The sequence below is a fragment of the Hyperoodon ampullatus genome (assembly GCF_949752795.1).
Source record: "Hyperoodon ampullatus genome assembly, chromosome: 19".
Taxonomy (NCBI): Eukaryota; Metazoa; Chordata; class Mammalia; order Artiodactyla; family Ziphiidae; genus Hyperoodon; species Hyperoodon ampullatus.
Genome location: NC_136932.1, coordinates 6,984,712 through 7,002,742, shown reverse-complemented (window position 1 = coordinate 7,002,742; position 18,031 = coordinate 6,984,712). Strand labels below are relative to the sequence as shown.

Genomic DNA, 18,031 nt, shown 5'->3' with positions numbered 1-18,031 from the left:
GTTGAGCAAAGGAAATAAAGAACTTATGGGAAGGTACACTGAAGAGTGACTGGGACAATCTCTGAAATATCTGCTGTTGTTAATCTGGTGGCAAAGACACCTACTGAAAAGACAGTTACCCATATTTTAGGCCATCAGAAAAAGCACGTCCAGGCTGAAAGCTAAGACTCCTCCTCAGGTTTAATTAGGAGAAGGAAGCCTTCTGAAAGGCTTATTCCAATCCTTTCCATGGGATCACCTCAGCAAGCTGTCACCTGGCAACTTAGTCACCTACATTTTTAACCCAGGAACTTATTAACATTTTTTCCCTACAAGGTAATAAAGTTGAGTTTATATGAAAATCCAGGAATTTCAAACAGGCACCCTACCAATTTTCCAAACAACATAAAGAAAAGCTCTTGAAAAATTAAGTGTGATGTGCAATCTGGAGTACTTAAAAATGTGCTCAAAGGTTGACAAGCAAACATAGAGGATAAAAATTAAAATTTAACGACAAAAGGTTTGGAGATTAAACCTTTGTTATAATTTCATGTATAACTGTTTCCTGTTGCTTCAACTTTAAGCATATACTTACCTTAAAATGTAAAAATTTCATCTAACTATGTTTATACAACTACTTTAGGGTTCCTTTCCCCATCTTGAGATGAAAAATTGCTGAAAATGCAAAATCATACAAAACCATGGCTGGCTGTGTACTGCATGAAAAATGGAACATAATCTGACATTTCTTCAACTAAAACAGGGTGCAGAAATGGTATTGCTTTCAAACTAGCAAATTAAAATAATTATTGGAATAAAAATATGGCCCACTTGTGCTGGTGTAATATCAGCTGCTCAAATATTAAAAGAAATAATAGTCTGACCTCATCGAAAAACTGCTGAGTTTTGCGAAGTATAAATTTTAATTCAGTCAGTTCCAGGAAATTTCTCTTCAGAGCTTCCTGGTTTGTGTTGATTTCCTTCAGTTCATTTTCAATCTTCTCAAAATTGGCCTACAGAAACAACAACAACAACACAAAACCAATTTACTCAAAGGAAGCTCAAAATGCTTGCTCTGAAAGACAGATGAATTCATCCATCCCACAGAATGCTCGCCACCCAGATGGTTCAAAGGTATCTTTGAACAACACAGCAAGTACAGTCAGCCCTCCGTATCCTTGGGTTCCATACCTGCAGATTCAACTAACCATGGTTCGAAAATATTTGGGGAAAAACATTTTCCAGGAAGTTCCAAAGAGCAAAACTTGAATCTGCTGCCCACCAGCAACTATTTACCTAGCATCTACATTGTATTTACAACTACTTACATAGCATTTACATTGTATTAGGTATTATAAGTAATCCAGAGATAAAGTATATGGGAGGATGTACATAGGTGATACACAAATACTACAGCTATTTTATATAAGAGACTTGAGCATCAGCAGATTTTGGTATCCGAGGGAAGGCCTGGAACCAATCCCCCTCAGATACTGAGGGACAACTGTATTGTGTTTTTACCAGGGCAATTTTCTTTATGAAAACTTTTTGGCTTAAAATTGTCTTTCTCTGTCTATAGATTCTGTTGTACACTTGGTTAAATTCCTCAGGGGACTTCGAATAGATAAAATAATTATTGAAAAGTTAATGAAAGGCTATTCATTTAGTCTATGAGATTAATAAATTACTGGATAAATTAACATTGATCCAATAAAGTTTCAATAAGCCAATAAACATTTATTTAGTCGCATGTGATAGTATTTGAGATACCACAGTGTTTTTTATACCATAAAAAAGCAAATCCCATTCTTGTGGATGGGATTCATTTAAATCCCATCCACAAGAAACTTGCAGTCAATAGACAACGCTGTTGCGATCAACAGACAAGGACAGCAAGAATTATTCTACTCTCCAACTACTCAGGAAATTACCCTCTGCATTTAAATAGAAAGAAACTTATCTGGCTTCCTCAGAAGAATTGTTTACCTCTAAGTCAATCATGTCCCGGGGGAAGGGCACCTCTGGGTTTTCTCCAGTGTCCATAATCGGGATATTGGCTTTCCTTATCTCTTTCTCAACAAATCCTAGAACGACAGAATCGAAACATTCATGTCTAGCTGCACATGTCTGGAATTGCCAATACTTGAGGAAAAAAATAATAAGACCCCAAACCTGGCTAAAAAGAGCTTCGTTCTAAGAAAGACACTTTTACATAAAAAAGACAGATCATGGAAATCCTTTTTTCTCCACATTCCTCTTCCTCCTACCCTACTGTCTCTAAAGCATAGCTACCCCCAAACAGGCTTATCATCCCACTACTGTCTTCTTTCCCTCTTCTGATATTAAAACTGGTCCTCATCTGTGTCAGCTCTCTACCCTTTGTGACTTCTACTGTACGACGGTTCTGGTCACAGATACTGTTGGCAGAGAAGAGCTACAGAAGAGTGCGATTCAGTAGAATATTTGAAACTTAGCACACTAGTGAGACAACTCTAGCCTACACGGGTTTCATTAAATTTGAAAACAGGTCAGTTTTGACTTAAAAAATACAAAAAACAAAGCACAGAATAAGGCCCCAAAACACCAGAAGAGGAAAGTGTTTCAGGTGACTTAGTTTTTAGCACGGGGACTAAATTCACCTAACAGCTAACTGAAAGCTGGCATAGTATAGTAGAAAGATCTTGGATTTTGAAGACAGACAACCTGGATTCAAACACTGATCCCATCATGACAGCTTACGTTCTTGGGCAAGTCACTTAACCTCTCTAAGCTTTGGTTTCTTCATTTACTAAATACGGGTACTAAATCACCCATCTTGAAGGAATGTTGTGGGGAATGAACAAAATAAAGTATATGAACACCCTAACTCTCAACAGGACCTTAATAAATGTTAGATTCTTCCCTCATAAATAGCTCAAATTAAAAGGTGGCTATGCTGACATCTAAAATTGATGGTGTTCTGGGTCCTACCTCTCAGAATTCTACAGGGTAGTACTGCCATAAAACCCTTCCCATAAAAAAATAACCAGTATTTTTCAGCTTGCAGGCTTGTCATCTCAAACGAAGTTTCTATTAAGCACCACCTAGCTCAAACACCACATGTCTACTCGTGCACAAGAAATTCATCTTTACATCAGACTGCAAGATTTTTCCTCTCTTCTTTTCCTCGTGTAGTATTTCCTTCCTTTATTAAGAGGACTCTAATTTAAGACAATGGCTCACTAGAGGAACATCAGACAAGGCCAAAATGCACATACGAAGCTTTCGATCCATTTCTTCACATCTTCTAACTTCATTCACAAATTTCCGCTGGAAAACGTTCACATCTGGATTTAACTGCAAAATAAGAACAGAATACCAAATATTCAAATACTACATTTCCTCTCTTTCATAAGCAACACATCCTGCAAAGTGAAAACCTAATTTAGTGTCAGTGTATGATGCGACACTAATTAAAACTTTCTACTGATCCACACAACCTGCTTTGGGACCAGTCACACCAATGAAAAGTAAAATCCCCTCCCTCACTGCTGCAACATATTCCTGGAATGGAGGCAGATTAGACAAAGCACGTGGCACAAAATGTTCTTCCCGGGCCAAAAGTCTCAGTGAGCACAACCACCTCCCACATGTGAGCAATGGATATAATAGAAGCTCTGCCTGGCAAACTTCTCTTGTTCTTTTGCCCCAGGGTCTTCACCTTCTAGGTGAAAGGCTGGTTTATTCAGTCATACATCACAAGTAATTTTCAAAGCAATGTGACAGATATTCTGGGAAATGCAAATAAGAATAAAACAAGTTCCAACTCATTAAGAAGCTTGCAAACGAATAGAGAAGAAAGATGAATACAACCAATAAGAGAGCATGTGATAAATTCCATAAAAGCAATACAAAGAAAGGATTATAGTTACTCAACATTTGTGGAGCACCAAATATGTCCCAGACACTGTATTAGGCAGTGGCATAAATATAAAGAATAAGAGACATCCTAGCTTTGAAAAGCTATCAGCCCCACAGAAGAGAGACACAAACCGATCAATACAACTTTTGTGATAAACGTTATTAAAGAGTAAGCAAAATATTGCTGGCAGTTTCCTATACAGTTAAACATATATCTACCTACCTCATGACTGAGCATTCTACTGCTAGGCACCCGCTTAACGGGAATGAAAACGTGTCCACAGAAATTTGTAAAAGAATGTTTACAGCAGCTTTATTCATAATCGACCCAAACTGGCAATGATCCAAATGCCATCAACAGGAGACTGGATAAAGACACTGTGATATGTTTGTACCATAGAATGCTATTCAGTAATAAAAAAGAATCAACTACAGATATATACAAAATGAGATTAAATCTCAAAAATACGAGGTTGAGCGAAAGAAGTCAGACGTAAGAGTCTGTAATGTATCATTCATTTACATAAAGTTCAAGAACAGGTAAAACTAATCTATGATGGTAGAAATCAAAACAGTGGTTACCTATGATGGGTAGGGGCTGACCAGAAGTGTGCACGAGATAACTTTCTGGGCTGCTGGAAATATTCTATATCTTGACTGGGGTGGTGGTTATAAGGGTATATAAATTTACTGTACTCCTAAGATCTATGCATTTCATTGAATATGAAGTTTACCTCCATAAAAAAGAAGAGGGGGGCTTCCCTGGTGGCGCAGTGGTTAAAAACCTGCCTGCCAATGCAGGAGACGTGGGTTCGAGCCCTGGTCCGGGAAGATTCCACATGCCGCAGAGCAACTAAGCCCACGAGCCACAACTACTGAGCCTGCGCTCTTGAGCCTGTGCTCTGCAGCAAGAGAAGCCACCACGATGAGAAGCCCACACACAGCAACAAAGAGTAGCCCCCGCTCACCACAACTAAAGAAAGCCGAGCACAACAACGAAGAATTAGAATTAGAATTAGAGTTACCATATGACTCAGCAATCCCACTACTGGGCATATACCCAGAGAAAACCATAATTCAAAAAGACACATGCACCCCAATGTTCATTGCAGCACTATTTACAATAGCCAGGTCATGGAGCAAGCTAAATGCCCATCGACAGACAAATGGATAAAGAAGATATGGTACATATATACAATGGAATATTACCCAGCCATAAAAAGGAACGAAATTGGGTCATTTGTAGAGACGTGGATGAATCTAGAGACTGTCATACAGAGTGAAGTAAGTCAGAAAGAGAAAAACAAATATCGCATATTAACACATATATGTGGAACCTAGAAAAATGGTACAGATGAACCGGTTAACAGGGCAGAAATTGAGAAACAGAAGTAGAGAACAAACATATGGACACCAAGGGGAAAAAGCAGCGGCGGGTGGTGGTGGTGGGATGAATTGGGAGATTGGGATTGACATGTACACACTGATGTGTATAAAATGGATGAGTAATAAGAACCTGCTGTATAAAAAAATAAATACGGCTTCCCTGGTGGTGCAGTGGTGGAGAGTCCGCCTGCCAATGCAGGGGGTGCAGATTTGATCCCTGGTTGGGGAGCTAAGATCCCACATGCCTTGGGCCAAAAAACCAAAAAGCATAAAACAGAAGCAATATTGTAACAAATTCAATAAAAAGACTTAAAAAAAATTTTTTTAAAGAGCAGAAATGAATAAAAGTTCCTGAACAAAACAAAGTCAAAAGCTGACTTTTTTCTTTTATTCTTCTTTATCATTTTATTTGTTATCATTTTTTCTTAAAAGCTGGTTATTTAAAAAGACAAAATGGACCAAATTTTTATAAGACTGAGAGAAGGCATAAATAAACATAAGAATAAAAAAAGTTCACTACAGATAGAAATGTCAACAGTTAAAATATACCCATCTAGAAACACCAGGCCTAGAAGGTTTAAAGATAGGTTCTTTCAAAGACTAGATAAGCCCAAAGCTTAGAAAAACTATTCCAATGAGGAGACAAATGAAAGGAACATTCCTCAACCAATAACTGAGATTGGCCAGTATAATCTTTTTTTTTTTTTTTTTTTGCGGTACGCGGGCCTCTCCCGTTGCAGAGCACAGGCTCCAGACACGCAGGCTCAGCGGCCATGGCTCACGGGCCCAGCTGCTCCGCGGCACGTGGGGTCCTCCCGGACCGGGGCACAAACCCGTGTCCCCTGCATTGGCAGGCGGACTCTCAACCACTGTGCCACCAGGGAAGCCCACCAGTATAATCTTTACACCAAAATAAGATAGGAATAGTTTGAGAAAGGACAATTACAGACCAATATCATTTATAAATATAAATGAAAAAATCCTAATAAAATTATTAGGAAATTGAACCCTAAAATTCTTTTGAATACACCTCATGACCGAGTTTCCGAGGCTTACACGGATGATTTTACATTTAAAAAAATCTATACAAGTGGTCTGTAAGCATATGAAAAAGGCTCCACATCATTAGCCATGAGGGAAATGCAAATAAAAACCACTGTGAGATACCACTTCACACCCATTAGGATGGCTATAATAAAAAAAAAAAAAAAAAGGAAAATAACAAGTGTTGGTGAGGATGTGAAGGAACTGGAACCCTCATACATTGCTGGTAGGAATGTAAAGTGGTGTGGCTGCTGTGGAAAGCAGTGTGGAGGTTCTTCAAAGTGTTAGAATTACCACATGACCCAGCAATTTCGGGTACATACTCCTGGATATATACCCAAAAGAAGTGAAAATAGGCACTCAAACAAATACTTGTACACGAATGTTTATATAGCAACATTATTCACAATAGCCAAAATGTGAAAACAACTCAAATATGTTCAGCAACTAATGAATGAATAAACAAAAGGTGGTATATACATACAATGGAAAATATTCAGCCATAAAATGAAGTGAGTACTGATACATGCTACAACAGGATGAATCCTGAAAACAATATGCTAAGCAAAAGAAGCAAGATACAAAAGGCAATGTGTCATATGATTCCATTCATAGATAATGTCCATCCAGAATAGGGAAATCCAGAAAGACAGTAGTAGATTAAGTGATTGCTAAGGGCTGGGGCGAGGGAGAGATGGGGAGTGACTGCTTTGGGTACAGGGTTTCTTTGCAGGGGCGGTTAAACGTTCCAGAATTAGATAGTGGTGACAGTTACACAACCATGTGAATGCACTAAATACCACTGAACTGTACACTGTAAAAGGGTGACTTTTTTGCTATATCTCAATCGAAAAAAACATAGGCAGTGGAATCAGACAATCCTGGATACAAATCTGTGTGTCCCTGGGGTATTTTCATCTGTGCTGCAGGTTCCTAAACTGTAAAATAAGAGTGGTAGGTTCCACTATTCAAAAGGAGGTTCTACTTCTCAGGTTGCTGTAGGAATGCCTGCAGTAATAATGTAAAATGTTCAACATGACATCTATTCACAAAATGTAAATTGTCCTTATGATCCTACATGTTGGACAGTAAGGGACTGAAGAATAGACAAGAAGTATGTCAAAGAGAAGAATGAATGAGAGGACAGGTAAGCCACAGAAGATTTTGAACAAGTCGAGCAACGAAACATGTCTTGTCCCTCTAAAACCCAAGGCAATATCTTTTGTATAGAAGACAAGTAACAACTAGTTCTATACTGAAACCACTTCTTATACTGAAACCATTCATTTTAATATGCTGCATATTTTCATACTTAAAAAAAGATACAAATAAGAAAGAAAAGTACAGATACATGCTACAGTATAGATGAACCTTGAAAACATTACATTAAATGAAAGAAGCCAGACACAAAAGACTACATATTGTATGACTCCACTCACATGAAATGTCCAAGAATAGGCAAATCCACAGAAACAGCAATGAAGATTAGTGGTTACCAGGGGCTGGGGGTGGGGAGTGGGGTTGGGAGGAAATGGCGAGTGACTGTTAATGGCTACAGGGTTTCTCACTGCGGTGATGAAAATGTTCTAAAATTGATTGTGGTGATGGTTGTACAATTCTGTGAATATACTAAAAGTCATTAAATTGTACACTTTAAATGGATAAATTGTATGGTATGTGAATTATATCTCAGTAAAGCTGTTAAAAAATTAGTAGGAAAAAATATGGCTATGTAATTCACCAAATTAACAGATTAAAGGAGAAAAAAACATGGCAACCTCAATAAGGAAAGGCATTCAATAAAATTCCACAACCATTTGTGACAGTAACTTCAGAAAATCAGAAGTTGAAAGGAATCTGCATAATCTAATAGAATTTTCCAAAAAATTAAGAATAAACGTCTTATTTAAATTATAAAAAATTTAAAAGATTCCCCTTAAAGTTAGAAGCAAGACAGGCATACTACATAATAGATATAAAGCATTTTGCCCTATTTCCTTATTAACAATAATCCCAATTTTGTTTAGGGCAGCAACTGCTCAGCTGAAAAAAAAAGAAGACCACCACATTTCCCAGACTCCCTTGCAGCTAGAGTATGCCATAATTTTGGCCAATGATAAATTAGCAAAGTCTGCTGAGGATTTCTGGGAAAGTTGTTTTCCTCCATATGTAAATACTTCCCCCTCCTCCTTGCATTTCTTTCTTCTTGCCTAGCATATGGAAGAAATGCTGGGAGCTGTGGTGGTCGTCTATAAGGACAAAAGCCAAATGCTCAAGGAGGGCCAAAAAGAAACACAGAATGATCTTAGGACACTGATGACAGTGTGAAGCTGGGCTTCATGTTACATGAGAAAAGTACACCCCTAACATTTGGGTTTTCAATTACATACAGCTAAACACAATCCTAACCAGTATTAGCTTGCTCTTACTCTTCATCAACACGTTATGTTATTGGGACTTCTCTGGTGGTCCAGTGGGTAAGACTCCGAGCACCCAATGCAGGGGGCCCAGGTTCAATCCCTGGTCGTGGAACTGGATCCCGCACGTGTGCCACAACTAAGAGTCTGCATGCCGCAACTAAGAAGGCTGCATGCCGCAACTAAGAAGGCTGCATGCTGCAACTATGAGCCTACATGTCACAACTAAAAATCCCGCATGCCACAAGGAAGATCCCACCGCATGCCACAACTGAGACTTGACGCAGACAAAATAAACAAATAAATAAATATTTAAAAATAAATTTTAAAAAAGTTATGTTATTAAAGGTCCCAATGGATACAGTAAAATAAGAGAAAGAAAAGGAAAAGGATTTGAAAGAAACAGTTCACTCTGACAGTGCAGTAAAAAAGATTATATCAAATGTAGCAAAATGTTAACAACTGGTGAACCTACATTAGAGTATTCAGGCTTGAAATTTTTCAAGATAAAAATTTAGGAGGGACTTCCCTGGTGGCGCAGTGGTTAAGAATCCACCTGCCAATGCAGGGGACGTGGGTTCGATCCCTCGTCCAGGAAGATCCCACATGCCACAGAGCAACTAAGCCCATGTGCCCCAACTACTGAGCCTGCACTCTAGAGCCCGTGAGCCACAACTACTGAGCCCACGTGCCGCAACTACTGAAGCCCATGCGTCTACACCCTTGCTCTGCACCAAGAGAAGCCACCACAATGAGAAGCCTGCGTACTGCAACAAAGAGTAGCCCCTGCTCGTCGCAACTATAGAAAGCCTGTGTGCAGCAACAAAGACCCAACGCAGCCAAAAATAATAAAAAGAAAAATTTAGGAAAACAGAAAATACTAATAACAAAAAAAGAAAAATAAACTTTATATATATGACAAAATATACCAAAAACAGAGGGAAAAGACAAGCCACAGCCTGGAAGAAGTTATCAGTAGAGGATTAGAAAAAAGATTAGCTTCCAGAGCACGTGAAGAGCTTGAAAAAAAAAAATCCTACAAGTCAATACAGAAGACAAGCAAACCCAATAGAAAAACAGGCAGATAATACGGACAGACGTCCATGGAAAATGAAACCCATTATGTCCAATAAACAAATAAGAAGAGACTAAATGTACTAATCTAGAAAATGCAAATTAAAACAACAGGATACCACTTCGCAACCATCAGACTGGCAAATTTCTTTCTGTCTGAGCACAGAGGTGTTGACACAATTGTGGAACGAGAGGTACTCTCAACCAGCGATGGGAGCATGAACAGGTACATTCACTCTGAAGTTCACTCTGATAACATCTAACAGTTAGGGATGCACACGATGCTCAGCAGTGTGCCTCCTGGTTATAATCCCTGGAGCAGCAGCTGGTCCATGAGATCAATACCATTTTCTTGTAACACTAGGACATCATTTGCCTTTTTCATTCTCATTCTCTCATGAGTGTTTCAGTGAAGTTTTCCAGAGGCTCATGAGATACATCACAGCAGACTGACTGCAGAAGCAAATGAGAATCCAGCTTTCTGCTAATTCAGACACTAAAAGATTTTCAAAAGTGTAAAAGCAATATCCCTCTTCTCAAAACTATTTTTTGTTTTGGAAAACATAGCTATTTTTCATAAAAATGTTATGATAACATGTAGTGGGTTTATTATTATAATTTTTAAATGATTTAAAAAGTAAACACTTAAAACATTTCTCAGTTTTAATTTCCAGTACAATAATATCGCTAACTGTAACTCTTATAAAAGCCCTCTGGGGTCCTCAATTTTTTAAGAGTCTAAAGAGGTCCTTAAACCAAAAAGTTTGAGAACCACTGCCCTGGAGAAACTATCAAACATGTATACCACAAAACATATATATGAATCTTCCTTGCACCACTGTAGAGCAAAGAGTTGCAATCAACCAAAATGTTCATCAAAAGGTAAAAATGATAAACTGTATATTCTTACAATAACTATATAGCAATTTAAAGGAATGAACTAGCACTATCTGTATCAACATGGTTAAATCTTACAAACATTAAATTTAAAAAGCACTTGCTGAAGGATACACACAACATGAAACTATATACATAGTTATAAAACATATAAAATTATACTATATATTATTTAGTGATACATACATACATACACAGCAAAAGTGGAAAAAAAAACAAAGGAATGATAAAAGCAAAGATTGTGGAGATTACCTTTGTGGGGGAGGAGAGACAGTAATGGCAGGGAAGAAGGAGACACAGGAGCTTTCAATTATTTGTGGAATGTTTCTCTTAATTAGATAGTAGAAACAGAGTTACAGGCATAACTCGTTTTACTGTATTTCACATTATTGCACTCTGAAGATATTACTTTGTTTTACAAATTGAAGGTGTGTGGCAACCCTGCATTGAGGAAGGTTGATCAGCACCATTATTCCAACAGCATTTGCTCACTTCGTGTCTCTGTGTCACATTTTGGTAATTCTCTGAGTATTTCAAACTTTTCCAGTATTATATCTGTCATGGTGATCAGTGATCTTTTGATTGCAAAAAGATTACGACTTGTGAAGACTCAGATGATGGTTAGCATTTTTTAGCAACAAACTATTTTTTAATTAATATATGTACATTTTTTTTAGACATAATGCTACTGCACACTTTAATAGACTATAGTATAGTCTATAGCCTACAGTATAAACATAACTTGTGGGAATCTTAGTTCCCTGACCAGGGATTGAACCTGTACCCTCAGCAGTGAAAGCGTGGAGTCCTAACCACTGGACCACCAGGGAATTCCCAACATAACTTTTTTTTTTTTTTTTTTTTTTTTTTTTTTTTTTTTTTTTTTTTTGCGATACGCGGGCCTCTCACTGTTGTGGCCTCTCTCGTTGCGGAGCACAGGCTCTGGACGCGCAGGCTCAGCGGCCATGGCTCACAGGCCCAGCTGCTCTGCGGCATGTGGGATCCTCCCGGACCGGGGCACGAACCCATGTCCCCTGCATCGGCAGGCAGACCAACATAACTTTTATATGCACTGGGAAACCAAAAAATTTGTGTGACTCGCTTTATTGAGATACTCACTTTACTGTAGTGGTCTGGAACTAAAATAAATATTCATTGTATTAGTCCCTATAATGTTTTGTATGACTGAAATACAACATAAGTAAAAGTTAAGAACACTGAATAGACACAATGGGTGTTAGGTAGGGAGACACCATAGTACCAGATAAAGGATTGCAAATTAAGGATGACTTAGGTTTGATTTAGGTTTCAAGTCTAGAAAACTGGAAGAATATTGATGCATTAGCTCATCTTTAGAAAGTCAGGATGAAGAAATAGTTTGTTAAAAGGCAAGGTGCTGGGATTTAGACATAACAAGCTTGAGAAGCAGAGATGACAAAAATCTTTTTGGGGGGAGGTGGGATGGGGGGACAAAGGCCTTCTGAGCTATTTTATTTTATTCTTTTTAATTGAAGTACAGTTAATTTACAATGTAGTGTTAGACAGAAATCTTAAGAGAGTTGTTAATTCAGGGATGGTGTTTGGGAGGTAAGGACCAGAGACACAGATTTGGGACTCGCTGAGTAAAGATGGAAGATTTGAGGAGAGATGAGATCACCAAAAGAAAAAAAAAAAGTGATAGGGAAGATGTGGGTACGGAGAAGCTTAGCCAGAGAGAGCAAAGAAAAGAGTTTCGGGAACACTGACACCTGTGGCAGGAGTAAGGAACATAAGAGAGAGGTTGGTGGAAGACAGCAATGAGTTTTCAGAAAGGTAAGAAAAGGAACCAGAGTCGGGGAGGAGAACATTTGAAGAGAGTTGATATAAAAGAGTTCAAAGAGAATAAGGAATAAGACCACATCACTGGATTATATTTGTGCAATTTCGGCTCAGACTGAGAACTTCCTGAAAGCTTGCCAATTCCAGGAAGCCAAAACTGATTAATTCCACCCCTTTCTGACTACTCCTCTTTCATCCATCCATTCATTCCAACAAATACTGATTATCTTTTATGTGGGCACTAAGGATATAATAACGAAGGTCTCTGTCTTCCTGGTGCTTAGATCACAGTAGAAGAGAGATTCTTTAATCAGCCAGTCACACCCATGAATGGAAAATCACGACTATGATGAATGCTATAAATGAGAGGTACATGGAGCTTTGAGGCTGCATAACGAGGAATGGTTACCTGCCCCCTCCTTTCAGCAGCGTAGATTGTGCCTTCAGATTGCAAGCCCCATAGGTCATACTTTTTTTATATTCTTAGACTGTCCATTTTCTTTTGATATCTCCTCCAAGTGGCCAGCATAATGCTTCAGAACAATGGGTATTCAGTAGATGCTTACTTATATACTATATATCTGTAACTGGATGCTTCAGATTTTGTAATAAGTATGTCCTATTGTATGGAAGAGCTATGACACTTTTTTTTTAATACCGTACTATGGGTGTTAAGGAGCACAAAAGCAAAGTGCAAGCCTTGAACAGGTTAGTTTGGTGTCCTCCACCTGCATCCCAAGCAATTACCTTGAGAATGCTTAAGATTATTCTCAAAGCGGTAGCTAGTAAAAGTATGGAAGGATTGGCACAAAACATTCTCATCTCTACAAAGACAACTTGAAATGTACACTCTTCCAATAGTAAGCCAGTGCTATAATGTTATTTTTGAAAATAAAAAGCAAAACGTTCGTCTTAAGGCAAATTGTCCATGACAGGAAAAATAGAGTTCAGCGGTAATCAAGAAGCAGCCCCATAACTACTTACATCACGAAACTGAACCTTTCCGAGTTCTCCTAATTCACTGACACAACAATAAGCAGCTTCTGACTGTAGAAAAAGCTGGGCCAGTGTCATCTCCTCACTCCGGAAAAGCTCCCCCATGGCAGCAGAAAGGACCGGTCAACTGAGTACCTGGATTTCTCTCCAACCTAAGGCAAAAAGAGAAAATTATATGACCTTGGAATTATCAAGAGGACTGAGAGCAAACAACACCCCAGGAAGCCTCTTCCGTTTTGCATTTCATTTCTTCCACTCCATGCTGACAGGTCTTTAACAACTGTTTTGACATCCTTAGAAAGACAGAAAGGAGAAATTCCAATGGCTGTTACTGAATCTTCTCCCAAAGAGTGTCTGATGAACAGTCACTTCCTTTGCAGTCGACGTCAGGATTGAATGACAATAATTTGGGACATCTCAATACATAAGAATGTATTCAGATTAAAAACAGGAACTGGGAATCTGAAACAGCTCTTTAAATACCTTGGACACAATATTATGAGGCAGCTGACATTTTTTTTTTCCTGTGTCAGGAAACAAACAGAAGAGACCCCGGTTCCCCTGTCATAAAGCATGTCTCCGTTGCATCTAGTTTTCTACCCTCTACTGCTAATTTCTAACAGCCAAAGTCCCAGCACTGCCCTAAAGGTACGGCTACCTTAAAGGGTTTAACTTTCCAAACTCCTCAGAAAACACCATTTTCTCCCAAAAGAATCTAAACACATAAGCATTCACTTAAAAAACAAAAACAGAAAAACACAGCAACAGCTTACACATTAAGCTCAATTTCAAGTCAAGCATGACAGGAATACATGGTAATGACAAAGCAATTTTAAGTCACAGAGAATAAGCTTTGGACCTCCGCAGCTTTCTGTTTCTTATCCCCACCTTCAAGATTAACTACATTCTTCCATCTGTTAAAGCTTCGCATGAGTGAGCCAATAAAGATTTCCTTTTCAGTCCGTCTTACCGTTACCGGGTAGGAAAGACAATTGGCGCTATCAGTGGTCCTGAAACTGCAATTATTTATTCTCAATCAGCTATTGTAAGGCACAGGCTGTACAGAATCTGAACTCAACAAAATGTAAGGTATTTTTAGTACCATGAGGGCATCCCTAATGATAGGTGAAACTGGCATCAAAGGAAGAGCTATTCCTCCGGAAGCCTGGGAGACATTTTGAGAAATCCGAATGACAAAACCTTTGTGCATTTGACGTTCAAGGCAGCAAAACCACGCATTCAGATATAAGCAAGAATTTCTCAAGAGATCATGTAGCTTGCCTTTAAGACTGCCTACACCTGAATCATCCAAAACAGCTGTTAACAGATCCCACACTATCCTCAACAAGAATAGATTCCACAACCTCTAAACACATAAAATTATGCCAGATCAGCATAGTTCAGAGGCTGCCGATAATGACAGCCTCCAATGAGTTGCCTCCCTGTTTCTGTTCTTTAATGATTACAAGTCTCCCTAGAACATCTCTATCCCACTGGAACCAAAGAGAAAACTAAAAAGGTCACAGCAATTCGGGCGCGTGGGGGTCGCAAAAAAAAAAAAAAAATGAAGAAACGGTAATCCTGCGCAAGAGGAGTCCAAATAAAGTGCTCCCGAGCCCTGCCTCACGACTGTTATCCAGTCCTCGCCTCCTAACGAGCCGTTCAAATTCACCTGCCTCGTTTCCTGTCTACCTAGTAAGAAGGAGGAATTCTCTGAGCCCAGGCACACCTACCTCCTGGAGTGGGGAATAAAAGGGGATAATCCTCAAATGGGGAGCCCCTTTAAGAAGCCCCCCAATTCTTCAGCCTACCCAATAACCTTCAGTTCCTCCGCCTTCCACTTAAATGGGGTAAGGGATCGGGGCCTCCAAAAGGGAGTGAACCTCCTGTTTCTCTGCCCAGAGGAGGGGTGCCCGAAGAGGGGTGAACCCCCATTTCCTCGAGACCTGAAGCCCCTGCTAATTCCTTTGACAACCGAGGGGGCCGTTAGAAAGATTTGCTGTGCCCCTCAGAGGCCGCTCCCTGCCGCGCTGTACCTACAGGCCCAGCTCACCTCCAGCCGCGGGCCGGCCGCCGCCAAAGCCGCCGCCAAAGCCGCCGCCACAGACCAAGCCCGCAGCCTCCGCAGCTCCCGGCAGCAGCACCTCGACGTGCGTGCGTCCGCAAAGCCCCGCCCCCGCGCTGCCGCCGGCCTCCGCCCCCACGATGACCTCATTGCCGTTGGCCAATGGGGTGAGGACTCGGCCGGAGGCCTCATTGCGGAGTCGCGGGGGCGTGGGCGAGACCCTGCGTGCTGACGCCATCTTGTTCCCGCAGCCTCGGCTGCCGGCCTCGGCTGCCGGCCCCGGGAGGGCGGGTGTGTGGGGCGGGCGGTGCAGGTGCTCTAGGCCTTAAGTCCTTGAGCCCTTCAGGACCTTTTCTCACTAATATGTATCCTTGAGGCCAGGCTGCCTGCTTTCTTTATTTTCATACCCAAGGAATTAATTCACAACTTTTTCCTCCTCGAGGGAAGTAGCATGAAGGAGAGAAATTATTATGAAATGACTGGAGAGCTCGAGCAGAGCTTTAAAGGGCTTCCAGCCCCAATCTGCTCTGCGCACGCGCGCACACACACACCCTTTTTCCTTATTATGCAGGGGAGAAAATTTGAGCCCTAGAGTGGAGAGCGACTTGCTAAAGGTGCTAGATCCTGTAGAGGAGCCCTGATCGGGGGCTCATTCATTTAAGAATAGAGAACCCCTCTTTAAAAAGGTACTTGCTTCGGGCTTTCCTGGTGGCGCAGTGGTTGAGAGTCCGCCTGCCGATGCAGGGAACACGGGTTTGTGCCCCGATCCGGGAAGATCCCACATGCCGCGGAGCAGCTAGCCCTGTGAGCCGTGGCCGCTGGGCCTGCGCGTCCGGAGCCGGTGCTCCACAACGGGAGAGGCCACAACAGTGAGAGGCCCGCGTATCGCAAAAAAAAAAAAAAAGGTATTTGCTTCAGTCCTTCCAGCAACTGTCCAGGTTCTGTTTTTCTCCAGTTAACAGTGGGAGAAACTGTGGTGCTCCAAGGACAATGGTGCTTCAAGGACAAAGAACGACCCTGCCTGAAAAAGTGTCAGCGTTACACCCCCTACTGGGCTCCTAATCGCCCTCCCCACCATGTTGCGATGGTTACGAAATTTGTGAGACCACCTGGGCGATGCCTACCTGGGCAACGGGACCTGTCCCAAGTAATGAAAGGCATATGCCCTGTCCCACTCCCACCCTAAGAAGGAAGGTATATGTGCCTCGACCAATCAGTAAAGGAAATTTTCACCTCGGACCATTTATTTTGTTTTCCGGCTATAAAAACTGATCAATAGCACATGTTCGGGCTTGACTCTCCCAGGCTATTAGGAAGTTGGCCCGCTGTTCTGGCAGTGACCTTTGCCTCTAATAAATTCTATCTTCTTTACATTCTGCCTTGTGTCTGGAAATTCTTTTCCAACCGGCGTTCGGACCTCGACAGAAACCTTATTAGACCAGGTGTTGTGAAAGTTAATTTCGAATCTTGTTTGATGGACTCCTGTGCGCCCGTTTGACCACTTAAAAGTTTTCTATTCCTCAAAATTTGTAAAAGAATAAGTTTTAAAAAAACGCGTTAAGTGACGTCTACCTATTACTTATAAAAACGCCTTTCTCAACTATTGATGTCGATTCCCTTTTCCTGCCCTTCTTAGAGTGGGGATCCCAAGTTGTTTGTCATAACCAGAACCGTATCAGGAAAACTCAGAAAACTGGTTATTCATACTTCGTGGGTGGTGGAACCCTACTGAGATTCAACTGTAATGACGGAGATATGTCTACCTGGCAAAGACATCATCAATCTTGCTTTACCAGCCTAAAGGAAATAATAAAGGGCAAATACCGACGTTTAATTTGCATTTTTCATCTCACATTGTGAATGAAGATATAACGACTTCATTACGATTTTGTTGAGAAGTGGCACCTTGGAGATCCCCAGGCCCTCCCTTTCCCTGTGAGCTTAATTGCTCCCTAGTTCTCTCAACTTTCCCCCCAAGGCGGATAAGGACCCACATTTGAAAGCCTGCCAAGTTTTATAAACTATTACACAATGACTCATTTCCTTCCTTTGAGACTTAAAAAAAAAGTTATTTTTTTAACCTCAGGGTCAGCTGCTCGCTAACCACAAATTTTCATACTCTTACCTTTAAGACAGCCTTTCATCTGGACTCATATCAGTTCCCTTGAATTCCCTTTTTTCACGCTTCCTTGAAAGTATATTCTCTCGGAGCTCCTCTTCTGTCTCCTTTCATTTCCTGCCATCAATCTTTCTCCAGTGTTCTATTTCTTTTCCCTCCATGCTCTCTTCCTTGGAAGTCTTGCCTATTGTCAGGCTTAAATGTCTATGTGTAAGACATACCTATTTTTCCATCTACCTCATTCCTCCAAGGCTCAGAAATGGAATTTCAAGCTGCCTGAATAATGCCATTCAGGCAATACACGTTTGCTGAGGCAGTCTGCTATATCGGAGACAT

General features: G+C 40.5%; 1 protein-coding gene across 1 annotated transcript in view; it reads right to left on the bottom strand.

Annotated features, from left to right (window-relative positions):
- Positions 1-15,658, bottom strand: part of ATP6V0A1 (ATPase H+ transporting V0 subunit a1) — a gene marked incomplete at its 3' end in the record, with an annotated part of 53,503 nt that extends 37,845 nt beyond the window's left edge. The window contains 5 exon segments of the mRNA XM_079725983.1: positions 864-992; positions 1,966-2,063; positions 3,237-3,315; positions 13,500-13,663; positions 15,565-15,658. Coding sequence (XP_079582109.1) covers positions 864-992; positions 1,966-2,063; positions 3,237-3,315; positions 13,500-13,616 — 423 coding nt within the window. The 5' untranslated portion in view covers positions 13,617-13,663; positions 15,565-15,658.
- Between the last annotated feature and the right edge of the window lie 2,373 nt (positions 15,659-18,031).